The sequence below is a fragment of the Andrena cerasifolii genome, chromosome 6 (assembly GCF_050908995.1).
Source record: "Andrena cerasifolii isolate SP2316 chromosome 6, iyAndCera1_principal, whole genome shotgun sequence".
Classification (NCBI taxonomy): domain Eukaryota; kingdom Metazoa; phylum Arthropoda; class Insecta; order Hymenoptera; family Andrenidae; genus Andrena; species Andrena cerasifolii.
Window position 1 is genome coordinate 15529381 of NC_135123.1, and position 21743 is coordinate 15551123.

The 21743-nt window shown below is 45.1% G+C and overlaps 1 protein-coding gene across 9 annotated transcripts in view; it reads left to right on the forward strand.

Annotated features, from left to right (window-relative positions):
• Scalloped (TEA domain transcription factor 1 homolog scalloped) overlaps positions 1-21743 on the forward strand; it is a 189553-nt gene that overhangs the window by 59018 nt on the left and 108792 nt on the right. For 5 of the 9 annotated variants that reach the window (XM_076815558.1, XM_076815555.1, XM_076815563.1 and 2 more), the window contains one exon: positions 12320-12400. The exons of the other annotated variants lie outside the window; for them this stretch is intronic. In XM_076815558.1, coding sequence (XP_076671673.1) covers positions 12364-12400 — 37 coding nt within the window. In that variant the 5' untranslated portion in view covers positions 12320-12363. The remainder of the gene's footprint in view (positions 1-12319; positions 12401-21743) is intronic. 9 annotated transcript variants of the gene reach the window in all.

Here is a 21743-nt window from a genome sequence, read left to right on the forward strand (position 1 = left end):
TGATTGTGACTAACGAATGATAAGGGAACAACATGAGGTTCGAATTCGTTAGATGAATATATGGAGGGTTCAGAAGCCAATCAGTGTAAGTCCCTTAGCATTAAAACCGAGATTTACACTCTTTGCCCTCTGAATAATTTTGCCTAGTACACTTTGATAGGTGCAGCTGAACTGAAACATAGCGTCTAGCACTCAATAACCAGCATTAAAGGCATTAAAAATATATTAGCAGCCGTTAATTCACCTTGTACTAAGAACCAATGGGAACATCTCATGAATCTTATTAGAGGTGTCGGAACAAACCTTTTCATCCTACTGTACTTACCCAACGACCCCCAAGTTTTCTACCCTGCCCTTCACCAATTACAAGTCCCAAACACATTTTTTAAAAAATTAGGAGCTATGTATGCGCGTCAAACGATGACATTTTTTAAAGCTGATTCTCAGAATAAAAGTGCTCCCCATCAGTTTCTAATTTCCTACATACGAGAGGTTTTCGAAGCAGCGCGCAGCAACCAGGCAACGCTCTTTGGTCGCAAATCACCCTATAGACTTAACGTGCCCCTTTCAACTTTAATTTATTGTTTAATGCTGACGCGCGATCGGGTCATTATTAAACTCTAATTAGCGGCGGTACGTACCCGTTCGAACAGGGAGTATCGTTGAAACTACAACAGTGGCGAAAATTAGGGGTTGTTGAGCACCGGGAGTTACATTGTGTTGCGTCGATCGCGAACGCGCGTGTTAAATGACACAGGCGAGCTTCCCCTTGTTCTACAACGACTTCTGGCTAGTGTTTGCTCGTGCTGTAACACACACACGCACCCATACAGACACATACGGGCAATGCACGTACGCAGGCGGCCACGCGTGCACGCACGCGCCCGCTTACGTGTGCCTGCGCGAGCCCGCGGGAGTTTCGCGATTACGTGTCATTATTCCGCGTGGTTGCTCCAGCTCCAACCCCGAGCTATGTTTGCAACTAGATTACCGTTTGCAACGCGTCTCTCTCTTCCCTACGCGCGGCTCTACCCCGGGGCCCTTCGCCTCGCTTTGCTTCTGTTTCTCCCTTTTGTACCAGACCCTGGCCTGTCTTTCTCGCTTTTCCTCCCCGCACGCAGCTCGCTTACACTTGCCGCCTCTGATTATTCGCTGCATAAAGGCGAACCTGCTCCTGTCGCGCCTCACAAGCGCGGTGCAATTGTGCTTCTTGGTGACCAAGCGATGGGCGAGATGCCTCGCGGGGCCCGGATTTGAATTCAGCGCGTCAAAATCTGTAGGAAATGATGCATAACAAATCAAAGAAAAACTTCAGCCGCACATTATAATTTAGATTTTCAAGGTCAACACTGGTTTGTCATACTTTTTCAATATTTTTACCTTATTCTGCAGCATCTTAGCTTTAACCTCCAAAAAGATTCACCTGTCTATTTTATTTCTATCAAAAGCTCTACGATTTTGACACTAAAAGTGCAGTTTGTCCCACTCTGTGACGTTGGGGGAATTGGTAACGCGGCTGCCCCAGTACGCACAGCGCCCGCAGCTCTTGGGTTCGAGTGCCATCGCCCGGGTTCCCTTTTTCACGTACAATTTCGCCCCCATCTGAATAAGAAAGCATATTTAATCGCGACGCGCCCTTCAACGCGATTTAAATCACAGATTGCCGTAGCTTTGCTCTTCCTCTGGGTGCTCGACAACACCGCCGCAAAATCTATCCGCAGTTCTAGGCTTCAGGATTCGACTGATACCCCCTCGAAACAGCCTCCTTCCGTTTGGCTACCATGGCAATGACACCGCGGCATCGCAGAAAGCCTTGGTCGCTAAACGTCACTAAGGGACTACAGTTACATTCGAAAAAGGACCACCCGCCATTGCAACGTAACGCTTAATGCTTACCCTATTTAGAGCAACGAGAGACCCCTCGCGTGACCGCTCTCCACGCTACGCGGACCATTTCCGTTTCATCCGTGTCCAAGTGTTCCCAGGTATTTGGTAGCCGAGCCTCCCTCGTCCGCCCGAGTTTCGTTTATCTGTTTCTTTCGAAGCCGATGGGACTTTCTCGCGGGGGCAGACGACGCGGATGGCCGCGATCACCGTGGGCATAGCAAACTCGTTAGGCCGCTGACGGGTGGATCGGCGCTGGCCGTGCGGAAGTAAAAGCGGTCTCAACAATGTTACCGTCGGGCGACGTGCCTTTGGCATTGGAGGTCGAAGTCGCCACTATTAGATTGAGGTTCGGCGGTGGGCACGGCCGCCGCCGTCGCATCGGTTTACAATATCGTAAATCGCTTGCTAACCAGTTGGCCCCGCGGTATGCTAGGAATTCGGCTGCTACTCCTCTCGTCTCTCTCCCTCTCTCTTTCTCTGCCTCTAGACCTCTCTCTATCTCTCCCTATCTCTTGTTACCTCTCTCTCTCTCACCCTCCCTCCCCCTAAACCTCCAACCCCCGTCGTTCTGTCCGCATATACATGTGATTGAATAGGAAGATATAGAGAAGAGAGGGGTTCCGAGGGGGCAAGGGTTGGATAGGGAATACTCTTGAGTCCGTGCAGCCGAACGTTGTCATGCATCGTTTACAAGCCGAGCATCTCCGTTCTTGCGGCCAAACGGCCAAATTCACTTGCCGCTGTTATGCACCCTTGAATGGACCACGAGATATTCGTAACTGCGAATGCTTTCGCGATCTTCCTCGAACGATCGCCTCCCTTCTAATTTCGCCCCACCCTCCCCATCGCTACCCCCCTTCGCGTAACGTAACCGGGTCTGCGATGCTGGAATATCAGCCGCGAGACATGCCTCGGGTAATTAACATAATTGCATGATTCCACCGAGTCATAGGATTTCTGCTGTGTCTCGTGGTGTCCTGTGACTTGGGCGTAATGCACTTGCAAGTTTCTGTGTTAGTCTTCGCTGTCGATCACTGTTCTTCGAGCCTGTAGATTCGAGAAGCGACAGTCTGGGCAGCTGAGTTGTGGGATAACGCAAGTAGTTGATTATTCCTTCTGCATCCTCTAAGTTCGGTTAAGTGCAAAGAAGGATCTAAGGTGACGTTACGTTCTAGGCGCAACATGATGGTAGGGTCCAATAGCTGGGCCTGGCCTAAGGTCAGTTCTAGGAATTGCTCCTCTGGCTGACGCAGCATTATATCTGTGAAAATCACATAGTCGATGCGACTGTTTCCACGAACATCTACCAGTGAACTTTCCTCAGCAGCGCCAGTTATGGATTGTTCTTTAGACGGGCTCCGTGGAAGTGCTTCCAAGCTCATAAGCTTTAGGAGACTTTACTAGTAGTCAGTAAGAACTTTGACCACAAAACTAGATTTTAAAAGTAATTCCTCCAGCACCTATTGTACAAAAAGTATTATTCTCAGACAAAATACATCTTCAAGTAGGCAGTTAAAGCTATCCAAGGCACTTTGTCTGAGAATTCACTCCATCTGACCGTACATGCTACAGAGTCGCAGCGAGTAGTTAACCTCTGCCTACCCAAGAATCTTTTAAAGATTAGCGATTAGAAGGCGAAAACGTTTGAAGATCGAACTTGTGCTTTGCGTTATTTGTTCCTGAACTAGCCGATTCCTTTTTATTATGCGAATGTCTGATTAGAAAAAAGGGGCCATGAGTAATTGATCTCTGTAGCAATCAAACCGTTCCATCAAAGTGCCTTTTATCGCCACGCTTTGTTGCAGGCGTCGTTCCCCACTCGCGTGGAACGAACGAAAAGCGAGCGTAGTGTTGCCTCGACTGCCGAGGCTCTGGCCGTGTGCACGCGTAGCGGGAGATTTGAATGCTCGACAACAGACGGAACCGGGAACGTGTTCTTTTTGTTTGCCCGCCGCGGCGAGAGCACGCAGCGTTCTATCGCATGCATCTCGATTTCAATGGGGATGATAAGGTGAATTTCATTTATCCTGCAACAGCGGCTAATATTTTCAATGCTCGTTTCGGGAAGGAAGAACTTGTGGACGACTCGCACCGCATAATACGTCATTCGCCACGCGATTGCCCCACGTTTCTTGAGTATCCACTCACGGTCATTCAAATTGCGTATCAGAAATAAGAATGTTTCGCGGTTTAATGATGTTATTACTCTACGCCACAGAGCAGCAAATTTGGGGGCGGCAGAATTGGTGGAAAGTGAAAATTAAAATCAATAAAAGGGTTTACGTTGTTCTTTTATCGATTTTTCAATATATTTTACAAGACTTGCTCTTTTGAGATTTAATAAATAGGTAGGTGCCTATGTACCTCCTACCTATAGATATATTTGATTTTATGTAACTGTCTTTTTTTTATGAATATTAAATTTTGTATAAAATAAAAGGCTTCTGTCATTCAACAAATACCTGCAAAAAATTTCACTCACTGTCAAAAATTACATTTTAAAATAATTATTTATAATTAAACATAAAGGGAGAGCCAGATCGGGTCGTGCTACGTCTTTCCTAACGACAGTGATGTACACAGGTCGGAAGTTTACAGATCTAAGGACTTGTTTATTGTGAACGTTCTTAGGAAAAATGCTGGGTTCAAGATGGTATAGCGCATGGTGTTAATTAGAGCAGTGGAGGCAACTTTATCTGCGCGTGCCAAAAATTTATAAATAATATTTATCGAATTGCTGACGTGCCGGGCAGTTTTTAAAAGGGGGAAAAATTAGTAGAAAATTAATCATCGCAGAATTTTATTCAGACAAGTTTAAAAATTAACATAGAATTTCATAAGAATGAACTCGTAGCTTGACCTATAGGTATATCTAACCACGTAATAATTATTTTAGATTAATATACAGATATTAACGATATCACCTGTAGGATCATGGACGTGCCAGCAATTTTTTCGTGCGTGTCATAGGTTCGCCATGCCTGAATAATTAAAGTAGACATTGAGTACCTAAATGAAAGATTTGATTTCGAATCCTGATTGCACAATTTCATTAGACAACTATTTTTCTTTATACTGTTCCCATTACCCACAGAAGTGGAAAATGCCCTCGTACCTTCGCAAATCGCGTCTAATTTAGAAAACTCACCCTCGCATTTGCATCACCCGGCCCCCCGAAGATAATTTAATTTATCGTTGTTTAAATTAATCATGATAATTATTAGCCACCAAAGCAATGTTACGGATCACGGGGAATTATTGTTCGTTGCATTACGAACGGCTATTTATATGTAATCACGCTCGAGCGCAATGATTGCTCGCAGCATTAAAATGTTAATCCCCCGCGTTGCATCCAAAAGCGACACTGCGCCAATTAATACTACCATAAACCTGTTTTCGTTCAGCGGCACACCTTGTAACAGTTTATTCAATTACCCACGTACGGCCCTGCTGCCGGCGAATTCTCACAGCGATAGTAGCATTATCAAAATTACGCGCGTGTGGAGGGACTCCGCGCAATTACGAGGATGCGGCGGTATGTTATCGTCCGAGTGATGCTTAGTCACGCGTGGAACTTTCAACACTCGATTTATGAATTCGACGGGGCGCGGTAACCCAGTTCCTCTGTATTTTCCATCCGGTTAAGGAGCAATCAAACTTCTTTCGTCGAATCGAGTTGGACGTGAAACAGAATTAGGCGGCGAGCAAGTGGGAGAGAAAGGGCGATGCGGAGGGGCGGGCAGACGCGCAAAGGGCGAGAGGGTAACGAACGCCAGCATTTTCAAAGCGATGGGACCGGAGCAAAATTACTGGCTTTGTTTCGAACAATTTATATTAAAATGAAAAGCAATCTGCATTTGCAAATTAAATGCGGCCTTTCCATCTGCGCGGCGCTGCCGGGGAGGAAGCAGGGGGATTATCGTGATGAAGTGGCGAACCGGCAAGCTCGTCAAGGTGGGCAGGGGGTGGTTGGTTACCTGCAGGGTGGGATCGCGTAAAATCAAACGGATATCTCAGCCATGTTAATTGTGTACTGGTAATCCATTGTCATTCATCTCGTATCAACATCATTTCATCCGAGCTGTTTAAATTATAGAAAACGAGTAATAATGTTTTATTGTACGATCCGCTCGGAAGAATTATCGGAGTGCGAGGGCACGGTGGATTTTATACGCTATTGAGTTTCGAGGGTGATATGGTATTTGTAATGTAGATATTAATTTGCAGTGTTTAACTTTTTCGTAAGTAATTTCTGCTGGCGAGGTTGCCATTAAATTCCGAGGTTTACTTCGCTCTTCTTTTACACCCTACTGGTAATTATTTGGCTTCTGATAAATTTTTATGGTAATTTGAGAAGTGTCTGTAATTTTGGAGTAACGTTTAACGAAGAAAATAATTTTATAAAATAATTTCACCTAGCGATTCGTTGCTTTAAGATCGTCTAACAAGATATCTGTAATTCATAATGTTTATACTAAGGCATTCGTCGTTTTAAATATTGTCAGTGCATTATCTGCATTTGTAAGCCTCTCCAATGCATTTCAGGTGAATTGTTAAATTCTTACTATTGGATTTTGTTAGTTTTTTAAACCATCCTTGACACAGGCTTGCACTAATAAATAATATGTTCGTATACCTGAGATCTGTTTTTAACCACTACAGTTGCATTATTTCCTTTATCAAACTCATGTAACATAAGATACCGAATATGCTCTTTCGTCACGTCCATTTCAAACGTTTGTATTAACTGCAATATTCGATAAACACTCGTGAACTTTTCATACAACATTCTCCGAAGGTTCCTCTTTCTACGTTAGTACAATATACCAAACAGATAAGTGACGATCGCAACGAGTTTCACTGTTTTAAACACAACGCTCAGAAACACTGCATTACTTTATGAGATAACATAATAATTATTTGAGCCATTCTTAAAGCAACCTACGAAACTTTGCACAATTTTTTATTGGTGTAATCTAAGAACTTTGCCACATTTAGTTGCTACTACTATCGTACTAAGGGGGAAACCACCTCGTTTATTTATACAGTAGAGCGTCAATTATTCTAATCTCGATTAACCGAACCAGTGCTGGTACTTCTTCGAACCAGTGTAGCGGTACCGATTGATTGATTGACTTTTGCGTAATATAAATTTCAGGTGTAATTCCTATAGTTTTAAACTGTGTAAAGTACATGCATACTTCATTCTCCGAACTGTTCGATTATCCGAACAATTCGAATTTCCGAACCACCTCGGTCCCAAGCAGTTCGGATAATTGACGCCCTACTCTACGCTTACAGCTCGTAAATTCCAAAAGATATCGAGGAAAGATTTAAATGAATGACGCACCGTTCCTGAAGGCCTACATACCTGTATGTAAAATTGCCAAAGAAATAATTTCTTTTATGCAAATTCAATATCCCTTCTTCTTCCACAAATGTTTATTTCCTTTCATACGAATAGAAAATCGTAAAAAAAATTCAATACATTCTTCCTACAGGATCTACATACCTATATAGGCCTCCAGAAACGTTACAACATTTATTTAAATAAAAGAGGCGACTCGGATAAAAGGTGCGGTTTCTCCTGTGACGCGCAAAAGTGGTAGCAACCAAATCGGCGCGAGTCAGTTGCCGATCGTCCCTTGTCAGTTCTTAATGACAGAATAATTATCAGTAATATTTAACTATTCGCGTTGCTCGTCAATTTACACGCAACACTCGTCGCCGAGTCGGTGCAACGCTCGTACAAGGACTTGGGAGGAAATTGCAGCCGTGGCCCGTCAGGTTGCAGGCCTGTAGCGCTTCGGGATCGAAAGGTCGCGGAGGAGGAAGCAAAAAGGGCGAACAGAGCCCATCGCGTACTGCTCGTTCACCGAAGTCAACCAATTAGCACGCTGATCAAGAAGGCTAATGGAGGTCGTGTTCAAGCAGCGTAACGCTTCTCGACTTCTGCGCTGGTAGCGCATTGAGAGACGTTTGAATTACACCGCGTGCAACGAGTGTTCGCATCTCTCGCGGACATACGTACAAGCGTACACACGGCCCGACGCGAAAGCGCATTCTGGAATCAGTCGGATGTAACATTTATAGCCACGATTCATCGAGTACCTTCATTATTTTGATGGCCTTTCGGTTCTCAACAAATAGCCTGAGATGCTTGTTACGTGCATAGCTCGTGGCGCAGGATCAAGTTGACATCGATAAAAGAGATACGAAGTACGTAAGGTACCTCGCCTGTCCGAACGGGCAAGGAAAGGCACTTGCGCTAATAATTAATTGGCAGCTTGATATCAGTTGATTAAACGAAAATCGCCTTTGCAATGGAAATCCAACTGCGACGTTGCTAGGGACTTGGAAATTTAATTAATGCCAGTAGTAATTATCCAGAAAATGGTAATTCAATTTAGGAATAATTGAGTATACCCAATTCGAAAATAAAACTAGATACCTACCTATAATTTTGTAAGGACCATCGCGGACTTCCAACGTCAGTTTTATAATATAAAAATCTCCTCAAAATTGAATCCTTCGCGTAACTGAAATTCGTCGTTAACTGAAGCCTAGTTTGAACTCCCTTTTGTTTTATTTTTTAGTTGAAATTGAAATCCACGCGAGTCATTAAATTCAGACAACCTCGCTGCAGGTGGATTAAAGAGGTTTGCATCTGTGGTGGCTATGATTTAGAATTCAGAGGACGGGGCTCTTAAGGCGGTCGTAACGCGGGGATAATAAATTGTAATGTTTCTGCGTTGCTGCAATTTCCCGCGAGTCTTATCTAGATTCACCTTTGCGAGTAGATCACGCCGGTGTACGCGCAGCTTCCTGATGCCCGGGGCATCGTTCTCGATGTCTCGATGATGCCCGAGGCTCGGTTCACCCTCGAGATTCCTTTCCGCATAGAGAAGAGCGTTCCTCGGGACTTGGCATTCTTTCGCGGATACTCAGCTTTATACCGGGAAGCTCGCCTTGTCGATGATTTTTTTAGCAGATAAAAAAGAGATGGGGCAAAAGGACACATACCTACGGCTGTAGGCGAAATAAAATAGAAAACGCGGGATAGTTATCCGTTAGCATCCTGTATTACTCCTTTTACAAGGCTCCTACATTTTTAACATCGTCGGCACTGCGCTTCTGTTAGAGCTACCGTTTTTGTTCATAAATCGCGACGCGCGAATACTTCGTGCGAACGGGAAACGCGTGGCCGTGTTCGGGGGAGGGGTTTTTCAGTTTTAAATACTTACAGAGGCGCGTAACAGATTTCGAATTCGCAAAACAATATCAGGCGCGCTGAAATAATAACTGGGGAGGGTATAAAAAAATTTTAACGATTCAATGTACGCTGTGTGCCGTACGAATGCGTTTTATGCGTGGAATGTTTTTTATAGGATTTTTAGGACCGGGTGAAAACAAACCTCTCGCGTCGGAATACCGTGCTGAAAGTTTTCAGTTTTAATTCGCCTGCCCGATCAGCGATTTTATTAACATCGTGAAAATAGCATTCCGGAAGGTTCACAGAAATTCGTGCGCAAACGACTAAGCTGTGGATAATTTTACAATTTGATAAATAGAGTTCTCTGCTGAAACGATTGTTCCTGCTACTTTCGTCTCGCGCGGACGAGGGATTTTCTTTATTCACTTATATCCACGCTTTGTATCATCGTACTTGCGTATAACTTCTCTCCGGCTCGATAAATTGCGCGGCTCCTGACAGCTTCTAGAAAGCAATGGCGCGACGGCTTTTACACGCGGACGGACCTCTGAAAATACGAAAGATGTCTCGGTGTATTTTTAAATTCCGCGACACATGCCAGGCTCTCCTGTGCTCTTCGGTTTTACTAGCTTGAAAATTGTTTTGCACTCTCCTCGTTCCGTCATTCGAGGCAACTATGTGTCGCCGGTATCTGAAAATCACGGAGAAACGAATCGCCCCGGACTTACGTAACTCGGGTTAGCCTCAACAGAACTCGATTGAAGCGTTACAATACAGCTCGGGATTTACAATTAGAATAACAGAGTATCTCAGTGGTAAGCTACTCAAAAAATTGTTAAGCAGCCTACAACTTAAACGACAAAAACTAGCAAATGAGTGATAAAGATGATATTATACCATAGGGTAAAGGACCCAATTACTGACATTTAACCAATTACTGTCGCCTTAAGTTATTTTACTTAAAATAACGAATAAATAAACTATAGTATATAATCTATAGTATAGATTATAGGTTGAATTACATAATTCTTTTTGTGAATGACTTTACAACGTTTATTTATTCGTTATTTTAAGTAAAATAGTTTAAGATGACAGTAATTGGTTAGGTGTCAGTAATTGGGTCCTTTTCCCTACTCCAATTTTCAAGGCAGTGAAGAATATTGAATAATGATCAGATATCATAAAGCATCGCAGCTTTGGCATAATGTAAACAATTTCATACAGATATCTGACAGCTTAATATACGATAAGGCCGTTTGATAAAGTTTAGCCCCATGGCACACTGCGTTCAGAATTATTTTGTAATTTTGTAACAGATTATTTACATTAATTACTAATAAAAGATGATTTATATCACAAAGAACTGCTCTTTACTTAAAAAAGAAAACGTATTTGGTTACTTTCCTCTGCTGTACGATTTTTCCTTATATCTTGGAAACGAAAAGTGTCCCCAACGTGCGATTTAAACCACCGAAAAGGGCATTAAATAAAGTATCAAATAAACCGTTTTCAATTTTTTTAAAAATAAATAAATAAATCTAATAAATTTTACATTATACATAATTAGAAAGTGTCGCTATCAGCACCGAAGAATCCGCTCCGCTCCCGCGAAACAGAAGTGAATAATTTTATCCTATTTTTTGGCGCAAACACTCCGATATCTTTTCTAATTCACACAAATGCCCACAGCGCAGCGGCCCCCACGCGATAGTTTCAGAAACTGGCAGGAAAGGGTTAAATTTAAAGCACTTTCAAAGTCCATCCGTTCAATCAAAGATTATTCCACATGTACAGGGTGGCTAGCCGCAGCGTCGTTCCTATTAATTACTCTCGATATTGCGCGTTTTAAGGCCAGAAAACGGCGGCGGTTCGAATCGCTCGTTACGTAACCCGAGCTCGATATGGAAAAACCAAGTGTGCACGTTACATTTGCGATAGCATAACGTGTTTGTTTCGCGTACGTACGCCTGCTCGCTCGTCTCCACGCTTTCCGAAGATGCTCGTGAGCGTAACCGAGCCCGCGGGTCGCCTGCCCCGCGGATTCGAGCGCGGCGATTTCACCGCGCCCCGCCGCAGTGTGAAAGTCAGGACGTCCGGTCCTTTCCAGCGAACGCGAGAAGAACTCGCTCCCTGCGGGTGCGCGGTTCTTGTTACATTGTGCTATCTATGCCAGGCTCCCTGTAATTTCTTGCGTTCAGATTGCGAGCGGTATCGGGGCTGTCGAATAACCGCCGGTTACTTGCGCAACCGCAGAGAGACACGCACTGCGTTTGCAGCCAGGTAGCCGTTGGGACTGATCGAAAGCATAAAAGGTTACCAGCTAACTTCACGCTCGCCTGCTGTGGCTATTATTACGATTATTTTATTGCTAGTTGAAATTATGGAAAATGTAGATCGTGCAATGTCGTCGAAAACCTTCCTGGCGGGTGCGGGGCCCATTTGGGCCCGTCCGAAAGTATTTGGTCGGTGCAAAAGTTCGCTTGAAAGAAAGACTAAACCAAAGTGTTTATTAAAAGTACAAATACAGGTATTACCTACATGGTTTTTTCATGAAAATATTTTTCGCGGCAATCTATACTGCCCTCCTTAATTAAGATGTCCTATCTAGTATTTTTACATTTTTCAAGATATTTTGAAATATTTGAAGTTCCACACATCTTTCACCTTCTAAGTAAAGTTAGTAAACCCTACGTGCCCCGTAGAGATCTAGAAAAAGTCTAATTTATTAATTTTTCTTACAAGAACCGCAGAAAGAAAATGATATAACTTCAGTTTCCTCGGACATTTCGAAATGCTGCATAGGACATTTTATCTAAGGAGGGCAGTATAGCCGCTTGCCATTTTTCTGGTAAAGAAGACATTTCCATACACTTAACATTCTTAACAGTGAGGGAACGAATTTTTGCACTGACCTAAGTACTTCTGTTGCTCGTTATTTATTAATGTCTTAAGAAGATATGAATATTAGATTGTCACCAGATGAAAATTTAATGTAAAAGCTTATTTTGAGAACAATGCGAAACGGGATTCGTATTATGGGTCGAAATGAACCCCGTCCCCGTCATCGATTCCCTAGCTATATCCGCCATTGGAGGATTAACTAAGTAGTTTCTATACCAAAATCGTAGTACTCCTTAATTAGCCAATACTCAACGATTGCCCGATTAATCTGAATGTTCACGGTTTTCTACATGTGTGATCTCACTGTCTGCATTATAGGTGCACCCACGTCGCCGTCATCCTGACCTGCCCGAGAAATCCTCATGAAAGACTGGGAACTCAGTACTCAGAATAGCATCGGTATCGTAGCCATTTCTTTTTTTATTTTTCTCCCCTTCTTTTTTTTTTTTTAAACAAGAAATAGCCAGCCATCGATCGCTGGCTATTCGAATCTGTTTCTCTTCTTTGCTATCTATTTTGCATCTTGACTTTTCTTTTTTGATCGCTTCGGTCCGGTGGTGGTGGTGGTGGTGGTGCTGTTACGACGAAGGATGAAACGAATCAATGCGGAACTATTTATCGGCACGCTAAAAAACAACTGCCTCGAACTTTTATTAACCTGCGTTATAATAGTCTCCCTCGCGCCAAGTATTATTAATTGCTTTCGTTATATTTTCTTTCTCGTGACTTTCTATTCGCGTAACGTTATGCTTTTACGTTGCCGATATTGAATTGTATTTACATAACGCGCTGCCGAGAATTGCGCAACGTTTACGGCGTAATTAGCGGCGGACGATGGGTCCCTAGGATCCTGGACGAGCGTCGATTTCAGGATCGTCAACTTCGTCCGACGAATGTTTTCCGAAATGCTATTCGCACGAGGTAGGTCTCCCGTAGTATCTGATATCGGTGGCTGGCGTTCTGAAGGGTCGACGAGCTGATTAACGCTCGCGGCGAATCATTTGAGTTTATAACTTTGAGACACAAACTTTTCGGGCGATTGACACCGAGTTACCTATGCGTGCACTCCATTCTGAGCGCTGCGCTACCTGTACAAAACCGTCCGTAGCTCCCAGAATTTTTCGACCTCCACTTTGAAATTGTGCAGGTATATGTTTGACACCCCAAATATTGTGAAAATGCATTAAAAAGAAAAATCAGGAAAAAAAATTCACAGTGGCTGCACCCTTAATTTTTTTTCTAATACACCTTGTTGGTGCATACGACTCAATAAGTTCCAGTAGCGGCTGACAGCTAATTTGCCCATTAATTATGTTGAGTAAGAAATAAGTACCATTCATAATTCTACGCTCCGTCAAGGTAATCGCTCCGATCTCTGAATATGCGAGCGTAGAGATGGTACGAATATGGCCTAATATGCAATTTGGATTCTGCATTTGATAAAAATGCGCTGTACTCGCTCTCTCCATGTTGTACATTATATTTAGAGGCACTAGGAGACCAGATCACAGAAGCATACCGTAAACTACTTAGGGGAACATTGGCATGTTTTTGTAACACTCTGCTATATAATATAAAAATTAAAATTTTTACATTTGCTTTAGGTATCCTATTGTAACACCGAATCGTTTGTAATTGTAGTACAAGTGTGAAAATGCATAAGTTTTTTTACCTCTTCCTTCATTAATACTTGTTAAGTAACTGTTAATGTTCCCTCAGTTTACCGTACTCTACATGCGGCCTGACTAAAGATATGTAGGTATAGACATGCAGAAGCTTTACGGTATTAACTCTACAGTGCACACGTGGGGCCCGACAGTCCCAAGTGAACAGTTCTCACGATATTGACAAAGATTCAGATAACGATAACTCGTAGTGTTCAGGAGATATTTGTTCAATATTTCATTTTCTTATTAAATATTTTTCTTAATAAAGATCGAGTGTAATAGATTACGTGCAGCCTGATTTTTTTCTAAAAATATCTATGCATTTCTACATTTTCAGATATGGGCCTGTGAAGCCCAACTTTTGCAATGGTGGAATTTTAATTTAGTTGAGCACTGTACGGTGAATATTTACAAAGTCGACCGAGAAACGTTTCATAAACCCGAAATTAATATCCCCGATTGTTAAAAGACAATCGAACCCGCACTAATAATTTTCAGAAGCTCGTTCAATTCAACGAGACACAGAACCAACGAATTCAGTAGTTGGTAAAGAGAGTTCTAACCCAAATTTGAGTTTTGCTGAGATTTTCTTCAATACACGTTCATAGTGGTACGATAGACGTTCAATACACGTTCAAAGTGGTACGATAGACGTTCAAAACACCTATGGCGCCAGTACCACTCTGAACGTGTATCGAGCGTCTATCGTACCACTCTGAACGCGTATTGAACGTCTATCGCACCACTCTGAACGTGTATTGAACGCAAAACTTAAATTTGGGTTAGAACTCTCTTTTCTATACTACTGAATTCATTCCTGAAACTGTAAACCGTAGCTATGTATCTATATACCACACGACTCCGAACATCCAGCGGGGGTAGTCGTGCTCGCTACTACTTGAATCGTGAAATCGAAATACAACCAGTCGCCGATCGATTTCGTTCCGCGGGACACGACTGCCGCGGCGTCACGCGTGGAACCCAGCCAAGAAGCCTTCCACCACAATCGATTCAATTAAAATATCGCGGTACATCGCCCTCCCCCAAACTTTCCCAAAGAGTCGTCAAGGGTCTCCCCGAGATTCCAGTCTCCGCAAATAAAGCGATCGCCCCCGCCCGACTCTTAACACGGGCCTCCGTGGAGGGTGCGCACGATAATTGTCCTCGTGGTGTCCCCCCTTTCCGATTCTTCGTCGAATCGATTGCCGCACGAAACACAGGGGGGTCAAAATGAGCCACGACGCGGCCGTCCTTTCCTGGAATCCGCGACGGATCCTCTACCCCCATTTCCCTCTCGCTCCCCCTCTCTCCCTGTTTCTCTACCCCTCGGTCCACTTCATCCCTCTCCCCTCCCGTCGCTCCGCTCTGCCTCTCTGTTTTTCCCCTCTGTGTGTCACTGTCCCACTCGCGTCGAGCTCAGAGTGGCCGCAACCGCGAATTACTTCGCAATTTCCCGAAATTGCGCAATCCGTGCAGGCTAATGGCCACCGGGCCGTTCCTGGTCGGCCGACAGCGGCGGAGGGGCTGTGTGGGGCGTGCGGCCGAGGGGCGCCGAGAGGAGGGGGGTGGCAGCGACGGGGGTGGCGGCGGTAATTCGGTGCGTTCGAAGGGATGGACCCCCGGCCGAGGGGGAGGCGAGGAGGTGACCATTAATTAAGCAAAATCATAAACCCGCCGGGCGAGCCGCGGCCACATTGAAAAATATATACGCGCGGGCCCGTTACTTTCACGAACGAGATATCCCGCTCTTTACCGCGCCGCAATGCACTGTTCTCTCCGGGACTGCATCGCGCTGCAGTTTGCGTCAGGAGGGATTTTATCATTGACACCGTTGGCGCAGCGATTGCGGTGTTCCATACACTGTGCGCTATCCGCTTTTCCCCTCCTCTTTCTTTTTTTTTTTTTGCGCGCGCATTTTTGCCCAAAGGCCGATCAAAATTGACCGACACCGCCATTCTTTTCATTGTTGTACTTCATTGTTTGTTTGCTCTCCTCCCCCAGGCACCATCCGCTTGCGCCGCTCGTTAGCGGATCGGCCGATTTTTCGACGATCCCCAGCGCGTTATTAATGAAATTCGTCGTTTATAGCCAGCCAGCAGCGGCAGCTTGCAGATTTATTAAATTGTTTTGAAATGTTTCGGCGGTCGCCGGGCGTGTGCGAGCCGCGTCAAATGTGCCCTGTACGGTTAATAGCCTTTGGATCGCGTATCGGTTTCGCGCGTGCAGGCACATGCATGCATACGAGTCGACTAATGTCGGTGCCTCGTGCGGCAGTTTGCTAACTCAACTGAAGTGCAGGTATCGTTTCTAGAGTTTACCTGGGAAACGCGAACTTCATCGCGTGTGCCTGAATATTTATAGATCCGAAGAATAGTGTGACGTACGTTATGCGGAGAGCTCTCGAAATAAAAGAAACGCCCCAGCCACACAGAAAACAATTCTGCGTGAAACGGTACTCTAAGATTTTATTCCAACTTTAGTTTTCGATAGAAAAATCACTTAAAATTTTTTTTACAGCTGTTTAAAAATTTATATTTGATTTTTTCGACTTTTCTTCAGCTAAAACAAGGTGTGGGGAAGGTTGTATCGAAACTATTGATATAATTCTAGTTCCGGCTATAGGTACACGTTCACTTCGAATGTGTGTCAAATTTTAGCTCAATCGGTCCAGTAGTTTTTGAGAAAAATGTGCGCCCGATCTAAAAAAATTGTTTCGAGAAAAGCGCGTTTAAAGTTTGTCACGCAGTACGACCTATACGACTGAAGTTGCGGCAGATAACAACTAATTTCTGTAACTTATCCCTAATCTGGTGTACCAGGACCGTAGAGGAAACCTTCCTGAGCTTCAAAAAAATCATATTGGGCAGCTCTCTCTTCTCTGCTGGCAGTCATAGCCTCTTTAGATACAAGGGTCGAGGGAACGGCCACGCTGCGGCCTTAAACCCCTATAACTCTGGGAGTTTCTCGAATTTCACCTTAATATTTTAGAGACATATTTTCGAAACCCTAAAATATTTGAAAATCAACAAAAAAAAATAGAATTTTCGGGTAGAATACCCCCTTAAGTACGAGAGCTCAGAACCAGTATATCGCGGCCCTCGCACGCGAGCTGCAAAGTTGTTTCAGCGACACGCGAAACGGGAGAAGAGGCGCGTAACGCCGTGCAAATAACGGGGTCTAACGTCTCGAGAGGCAGGCATCAAAGATTTCCGCGTGGCCGTCGACTCCATAGCGAAACAGTCGGCGCGGCCGCCAAGAAAAATATTTGGACACCGATTCTGGCTCGGCAGTCCTCTCGCCTGTTGTTTTTTAACCAGACGACGCGAGCGCGGTAATTATCAGCCGGGCTAATTGTCCGAGGCTGCTTCTTGCGACAACTTCATCAGCGTCGATCGGGCTCAATTACGATCCCGCGAGCGCGGCCGTGGCGTTCCGCCCTCGGCGACACGTATCTGTCTGCGCCAACCGGCGAAGGGAAACAAAAATCAACCGGAGGTAAAAATTCCCCCCGCTGGGAACCGTAGCGGCCGCCAGCTTACTAAAAATGCTGGCTCGGTGTATATTCTTAACTGCGCGGGGTGTTACGACGTAGTTCCGAGGCCGAGTATTAAAATAACCGATAGATTGTCTGGGCTATAAATCGGGCCGTGTATTGCAGTAGAACGCCAACTATGCGGATATCGGTTATCCGGATTTCCAATGATACGAACGTCGACCGTGTCAGATTCTCGGTCGTTCGAACGCGGGGTATTTCTGGCTCTAACAGAGACCTCATCTACCATTTTCAACTTGAAACTCTCATCGGGCCGCGCATCGCCGACTTATCCGACTATTTAAAGTGGGCCCCGCTTCCCTATCTAATCGACGCTCCACCCCGTCGCCGTTGAAGCTTGAGCGCGGTCGAGGGACGCGCGCTGAGGAGGCTTAAAAGTAGCTTCCAGCGTCGAGGTCGCCGCGGAGGCAAAAGGGCATCCAAGCGACGGTGTCGCGGGTACGTTCCAGCTAAGAAAAATTTATTCGCAATTCCTGGAGTTCCGTGGCTCGCGCGGCGCAAGACCGCGAAAGAGAGAACACGATGGAGAACCAACCGGCGGTGGCGCGTGTGTCGCAATGTCCCTTAACGGCTGACGGCTGTTGGAGAACCGGTCGACCTCGATACACCTCGGCTTGCCTCTCAGCTACGTACCCGCGCTAATATATGTATTCTTGATACATATGTATCGTGTGCACGGGCTGGATTTTGCACAATCGTCGGCGCTGCCGCTCCGCGAGCGTTCGCTTTGTGGAAAATCCTCCTGGCGTTATCCCACGTTTTTCCAGTGCCTCCGCGGCTCCCTCTGCCGCTTAGCGTCTCCTTATCACGGCTCCCTATCGCCGAGCTGCTGAAGCGCGTGCACGAATGGAAAACAATCGCCGCGATTGTACGCCATTCCAGTTTCCCTCGCGTTTAATTGCACTTTCTCACAGCGCGCGCAACAGTGGCGACGCGTGCACGGGGAATCATGTTCCACGCGCGCTCGGTTTCGTTGGACCCAGCCTCGGAATAGATCGCTGGTAATTGGAGAACAAATGTAGCGTGCTCGGGTCGGCGGGAGTTTTGTCTTGTGTATGAATTTCGCAGCACGCGGTAAAAGTAGTTATGGGAACTTGCCGTTTGGCTTGCGAATTGTGGTCAGTGGGATTTTAACTTTGCCAACGGGGCTAGTATCTACTGGTAGTTCGAATAGTTTAGGACTTAGGTGGTTGGAGCGGGTTTCTTGGAGATCGAGCTCAGGTTCGAAAGCAAATCCTGGGAACTGTTTCAATGCGCCTTTTCACTTATGATTCCTACTTGAGTGTACTGGTAGGTTAGTAGTTTTATTCGCAGAGAGCTTGATCTGCTGTTTCCTTGCGTAAGCTCCAAATCAACAGGGGGAAGAGAAGTTGTCGCTGATGGATCAGATTCAGTTTCGTACCTGTTGACAACTCGTCCAGGGATGATTATGCATTTTGGATCTTCCGAGCGATGGATTTGTTTTGCAACGACGCGCTCTGCGATTAGAATGGATCGCGAATGGGATCGGGCAACCATTCGTAGCCGTTCGGCGTAAAGGGGCCTGCAGACGCTGATACATGTTGCGGTGAAACATTGATCCTACATGCATCATGATACAGGTTGCATGAAACTTGCATCTTGCTCACCAGCTGGCGTGTGAGCAAGATGCCGGTTCCACTTCTGATGCTGAAACACGCAAACCGATCTACAGACGTAGCAACATGTATCATGAAACCTGTGTCACGAAGCAAGTATCAACGTTTCGTGCGACATGCATCAACGTCTGGAGGGCCCTTTGCGGTAGTTTGGGTATTTGTAGAGTTCGGAGAACGAGTCCCATCGGAGAGTCGGCGTTGGGGAATCGGTAACGCGGCTGGCTGGTACGCAGAGGACCGGCAGATCTTGGGTTCGAGTCTCATTGCCCGAGGAGGCCTTTTTTCGCCTAAACGTTGTATTAGAAGTTTGTAAATTAAATCGCTCGTGTTTGTCTTCAAACGTCCACTATCTGTGTTCACACTTGTTAAAAACAGAACGGTCCTGCGCGAATCACTGTGTTGAATAAATTATTAATAAGGTGAATGTCCTAATTTCTGCTCGTGTCCCCATTTCTGCGCATTTCGTATTTTCCTTATTATTATATGCGTTACGTTTGTACTACAGTTGCAAGAAACTAAAAAATAAGGACATTTAGGGCATTATATATTTAATTACAAATTACTAGTAGTTAAACATCTTGAAATATATTTCTTAAATAGTTTTTCAATTGGTTGATTTATTATTAAAGAATTAATCAATTACTCTGCAAATTTTCACCGCAAACAAATTTTTCACACCTTCTTTATGACGAGTTACCTCTTAAATGAGCAGAAATTGGGACATTCACCTTACTCCTCAACTACTGCTCACAGCCTGGACATATTATGATCGAATTTCGAGCTGCGGTGTAACCACGGCAGACATAATAATATACAGTGCATTATAACGATCATATCGCACCGCTAAATTTAATAGTGTCGCAGCACCGTTGTTGGGGATGAATTAGAAAATAGTTGTTGAAACGCATAGGATCGATACGAAGAGTAACGTTTCAAATACAGTTTGTTGTTAGGGTGCCTTGTACTGCATATTAGTCTTGTCCTATTTTTCCTAATTCTATTTTGATAAATTGCTGTGTCAATGCATTTTAATTCAATTTAAGTGAGGGGGCGGGATGTACATGGTATACTGTGATATATGTGCCATTATTAAAATCTTGTAAACATTATTATCATTGTCTTTATTGTACAGTACAAAATTATGAATAAGAAGGAAGGAGAAAGAAAAAAAATAGCGCAAAGGTGAGGTTCAGTTGTAATTTTACATGAGACTTTTCTATCGCGTAAAACAAAACTCAGTGACAACAAAATGTAAATAATGGAAATGAAAGAATAATAGGGTACCTAATACTGGCGATTAAAGTCTCATGCGAGACACGATATTTTAGTCTAATCCTGGATTCGCACTTTGAGACAATATCATCTGATATTCGCAGGCTATGTAACAGTTTCATTTTCCCGCAACGCGCTATCACAACGAAAGAATTGTAACTTTTCAAGCACAATCAAATTCTCCGTTGAATCAAACAGAGTTGGGCATCATCCGAATAAATTTTCATTCGAATTTTTTATTCGAATAATTTCGGACAAGAATAGCGAATAATATGAAGTTATTCTCGAATAACGACTAACTTCTTATTCGAATAATACCCAACCCTGGAATCAGAGCCTAATTTCCCGTACAGCATCAATTCTAATATACTTCACGCCCTATTACTTTCCAATAGATCGTCACTAATCCATCCCAGATATTAAAAGAACCTCTCGATACCGACCCTGTCGCATTGGCAGCCTGCGATACGGCGGCAAAGTCGGATCAGCGCGAAACAGGTGCCGGCGCCTTAACATCCGCTCGTCCGGACAAATTAAACTCGAAATCAGCGGGGCAAGATTGGCTGTCGTCGGGTTGTACTTACATCTGTTGTCGCCGCATCAGCTACAACCATCGGTTAACTTAATATCGTGCATTCTGATCACGAGCGTTTGTCACTTGCCCGGCCGTACGTGCCGCGGGCGATGGTGTCGAACGGTAAAAACGCCGGGGAGAAGAGAGGAGGGGTGGAGAGGGCGAGTGGCGGGTATCGGTATAATTTTGTAATCAAACAACCGAGTGGATGCTGTTTAAGGTTCGAGACAGGGTTCGAGAGTGCGCGACGGTGATTCTCGTCGCAGGGCCCCCTGGAAAATCCGGTCGAACCGGACAGCGGAGGGACGGTGCATGTCGGCGCATCGTTCTCCCGTTGAGATCAAAGGCAGGGAATCGCGACAAAGAAACCAATTGAGGGCGGCGAGGGGGTTTTGAGGGCAGGGAGGAGGGTGCGGGAGGGGGAACGGCATCGTCGATCCTTCTCCCTCCGTCGCTGGAATCACGCGAAGGTGTACCGATGATCGTTAAGACGATCGAGCTTCTCGGGGCTACAAAAAGGGAAAGTCGTTTGTTTGCCAAGACTCTTAATGGCCGTCTTCGAGCGAGTTCGTAATTGGCGCGTCTGCGCGCGGTCTCCGTTGCTCCCTCGGCTCCCTTTCTTTCTCCCTCCCGCTCCTCCTCGATGACCGGCCCCGCTCGGCATCGCCTTGCGCTGCACTTGTCACCCTACCGTTTCCAGTCGTTGCACTTCTCGACCCTTTTCTTTTCCCGTCGCGCGACTTTCGTGCCACCTCGTTCGTTTGCCCCGCGTTACGCCTCCGTTTGCTCGTTCGTTTGTTCAGTCACTTACTCCTCGTGAATACTTCAGTGGAAACGGTCTGCGATTCCGCGAGGAAACCGCCCCACCCCTCTAAGGCTCGTTCGAATGCCGCTCCGCTGCCGTCGATTCGAACACGTTTCTTTTGCGCCACCACTTTTCCACGATCGCTGCGGGCACGCTCGCTTCTGCTGTCCGCGCCGCGAATCATCGCTATTAGTTTTATCCGTCTTGTTGCCATCTTGTCGCGGGGGATGAAGA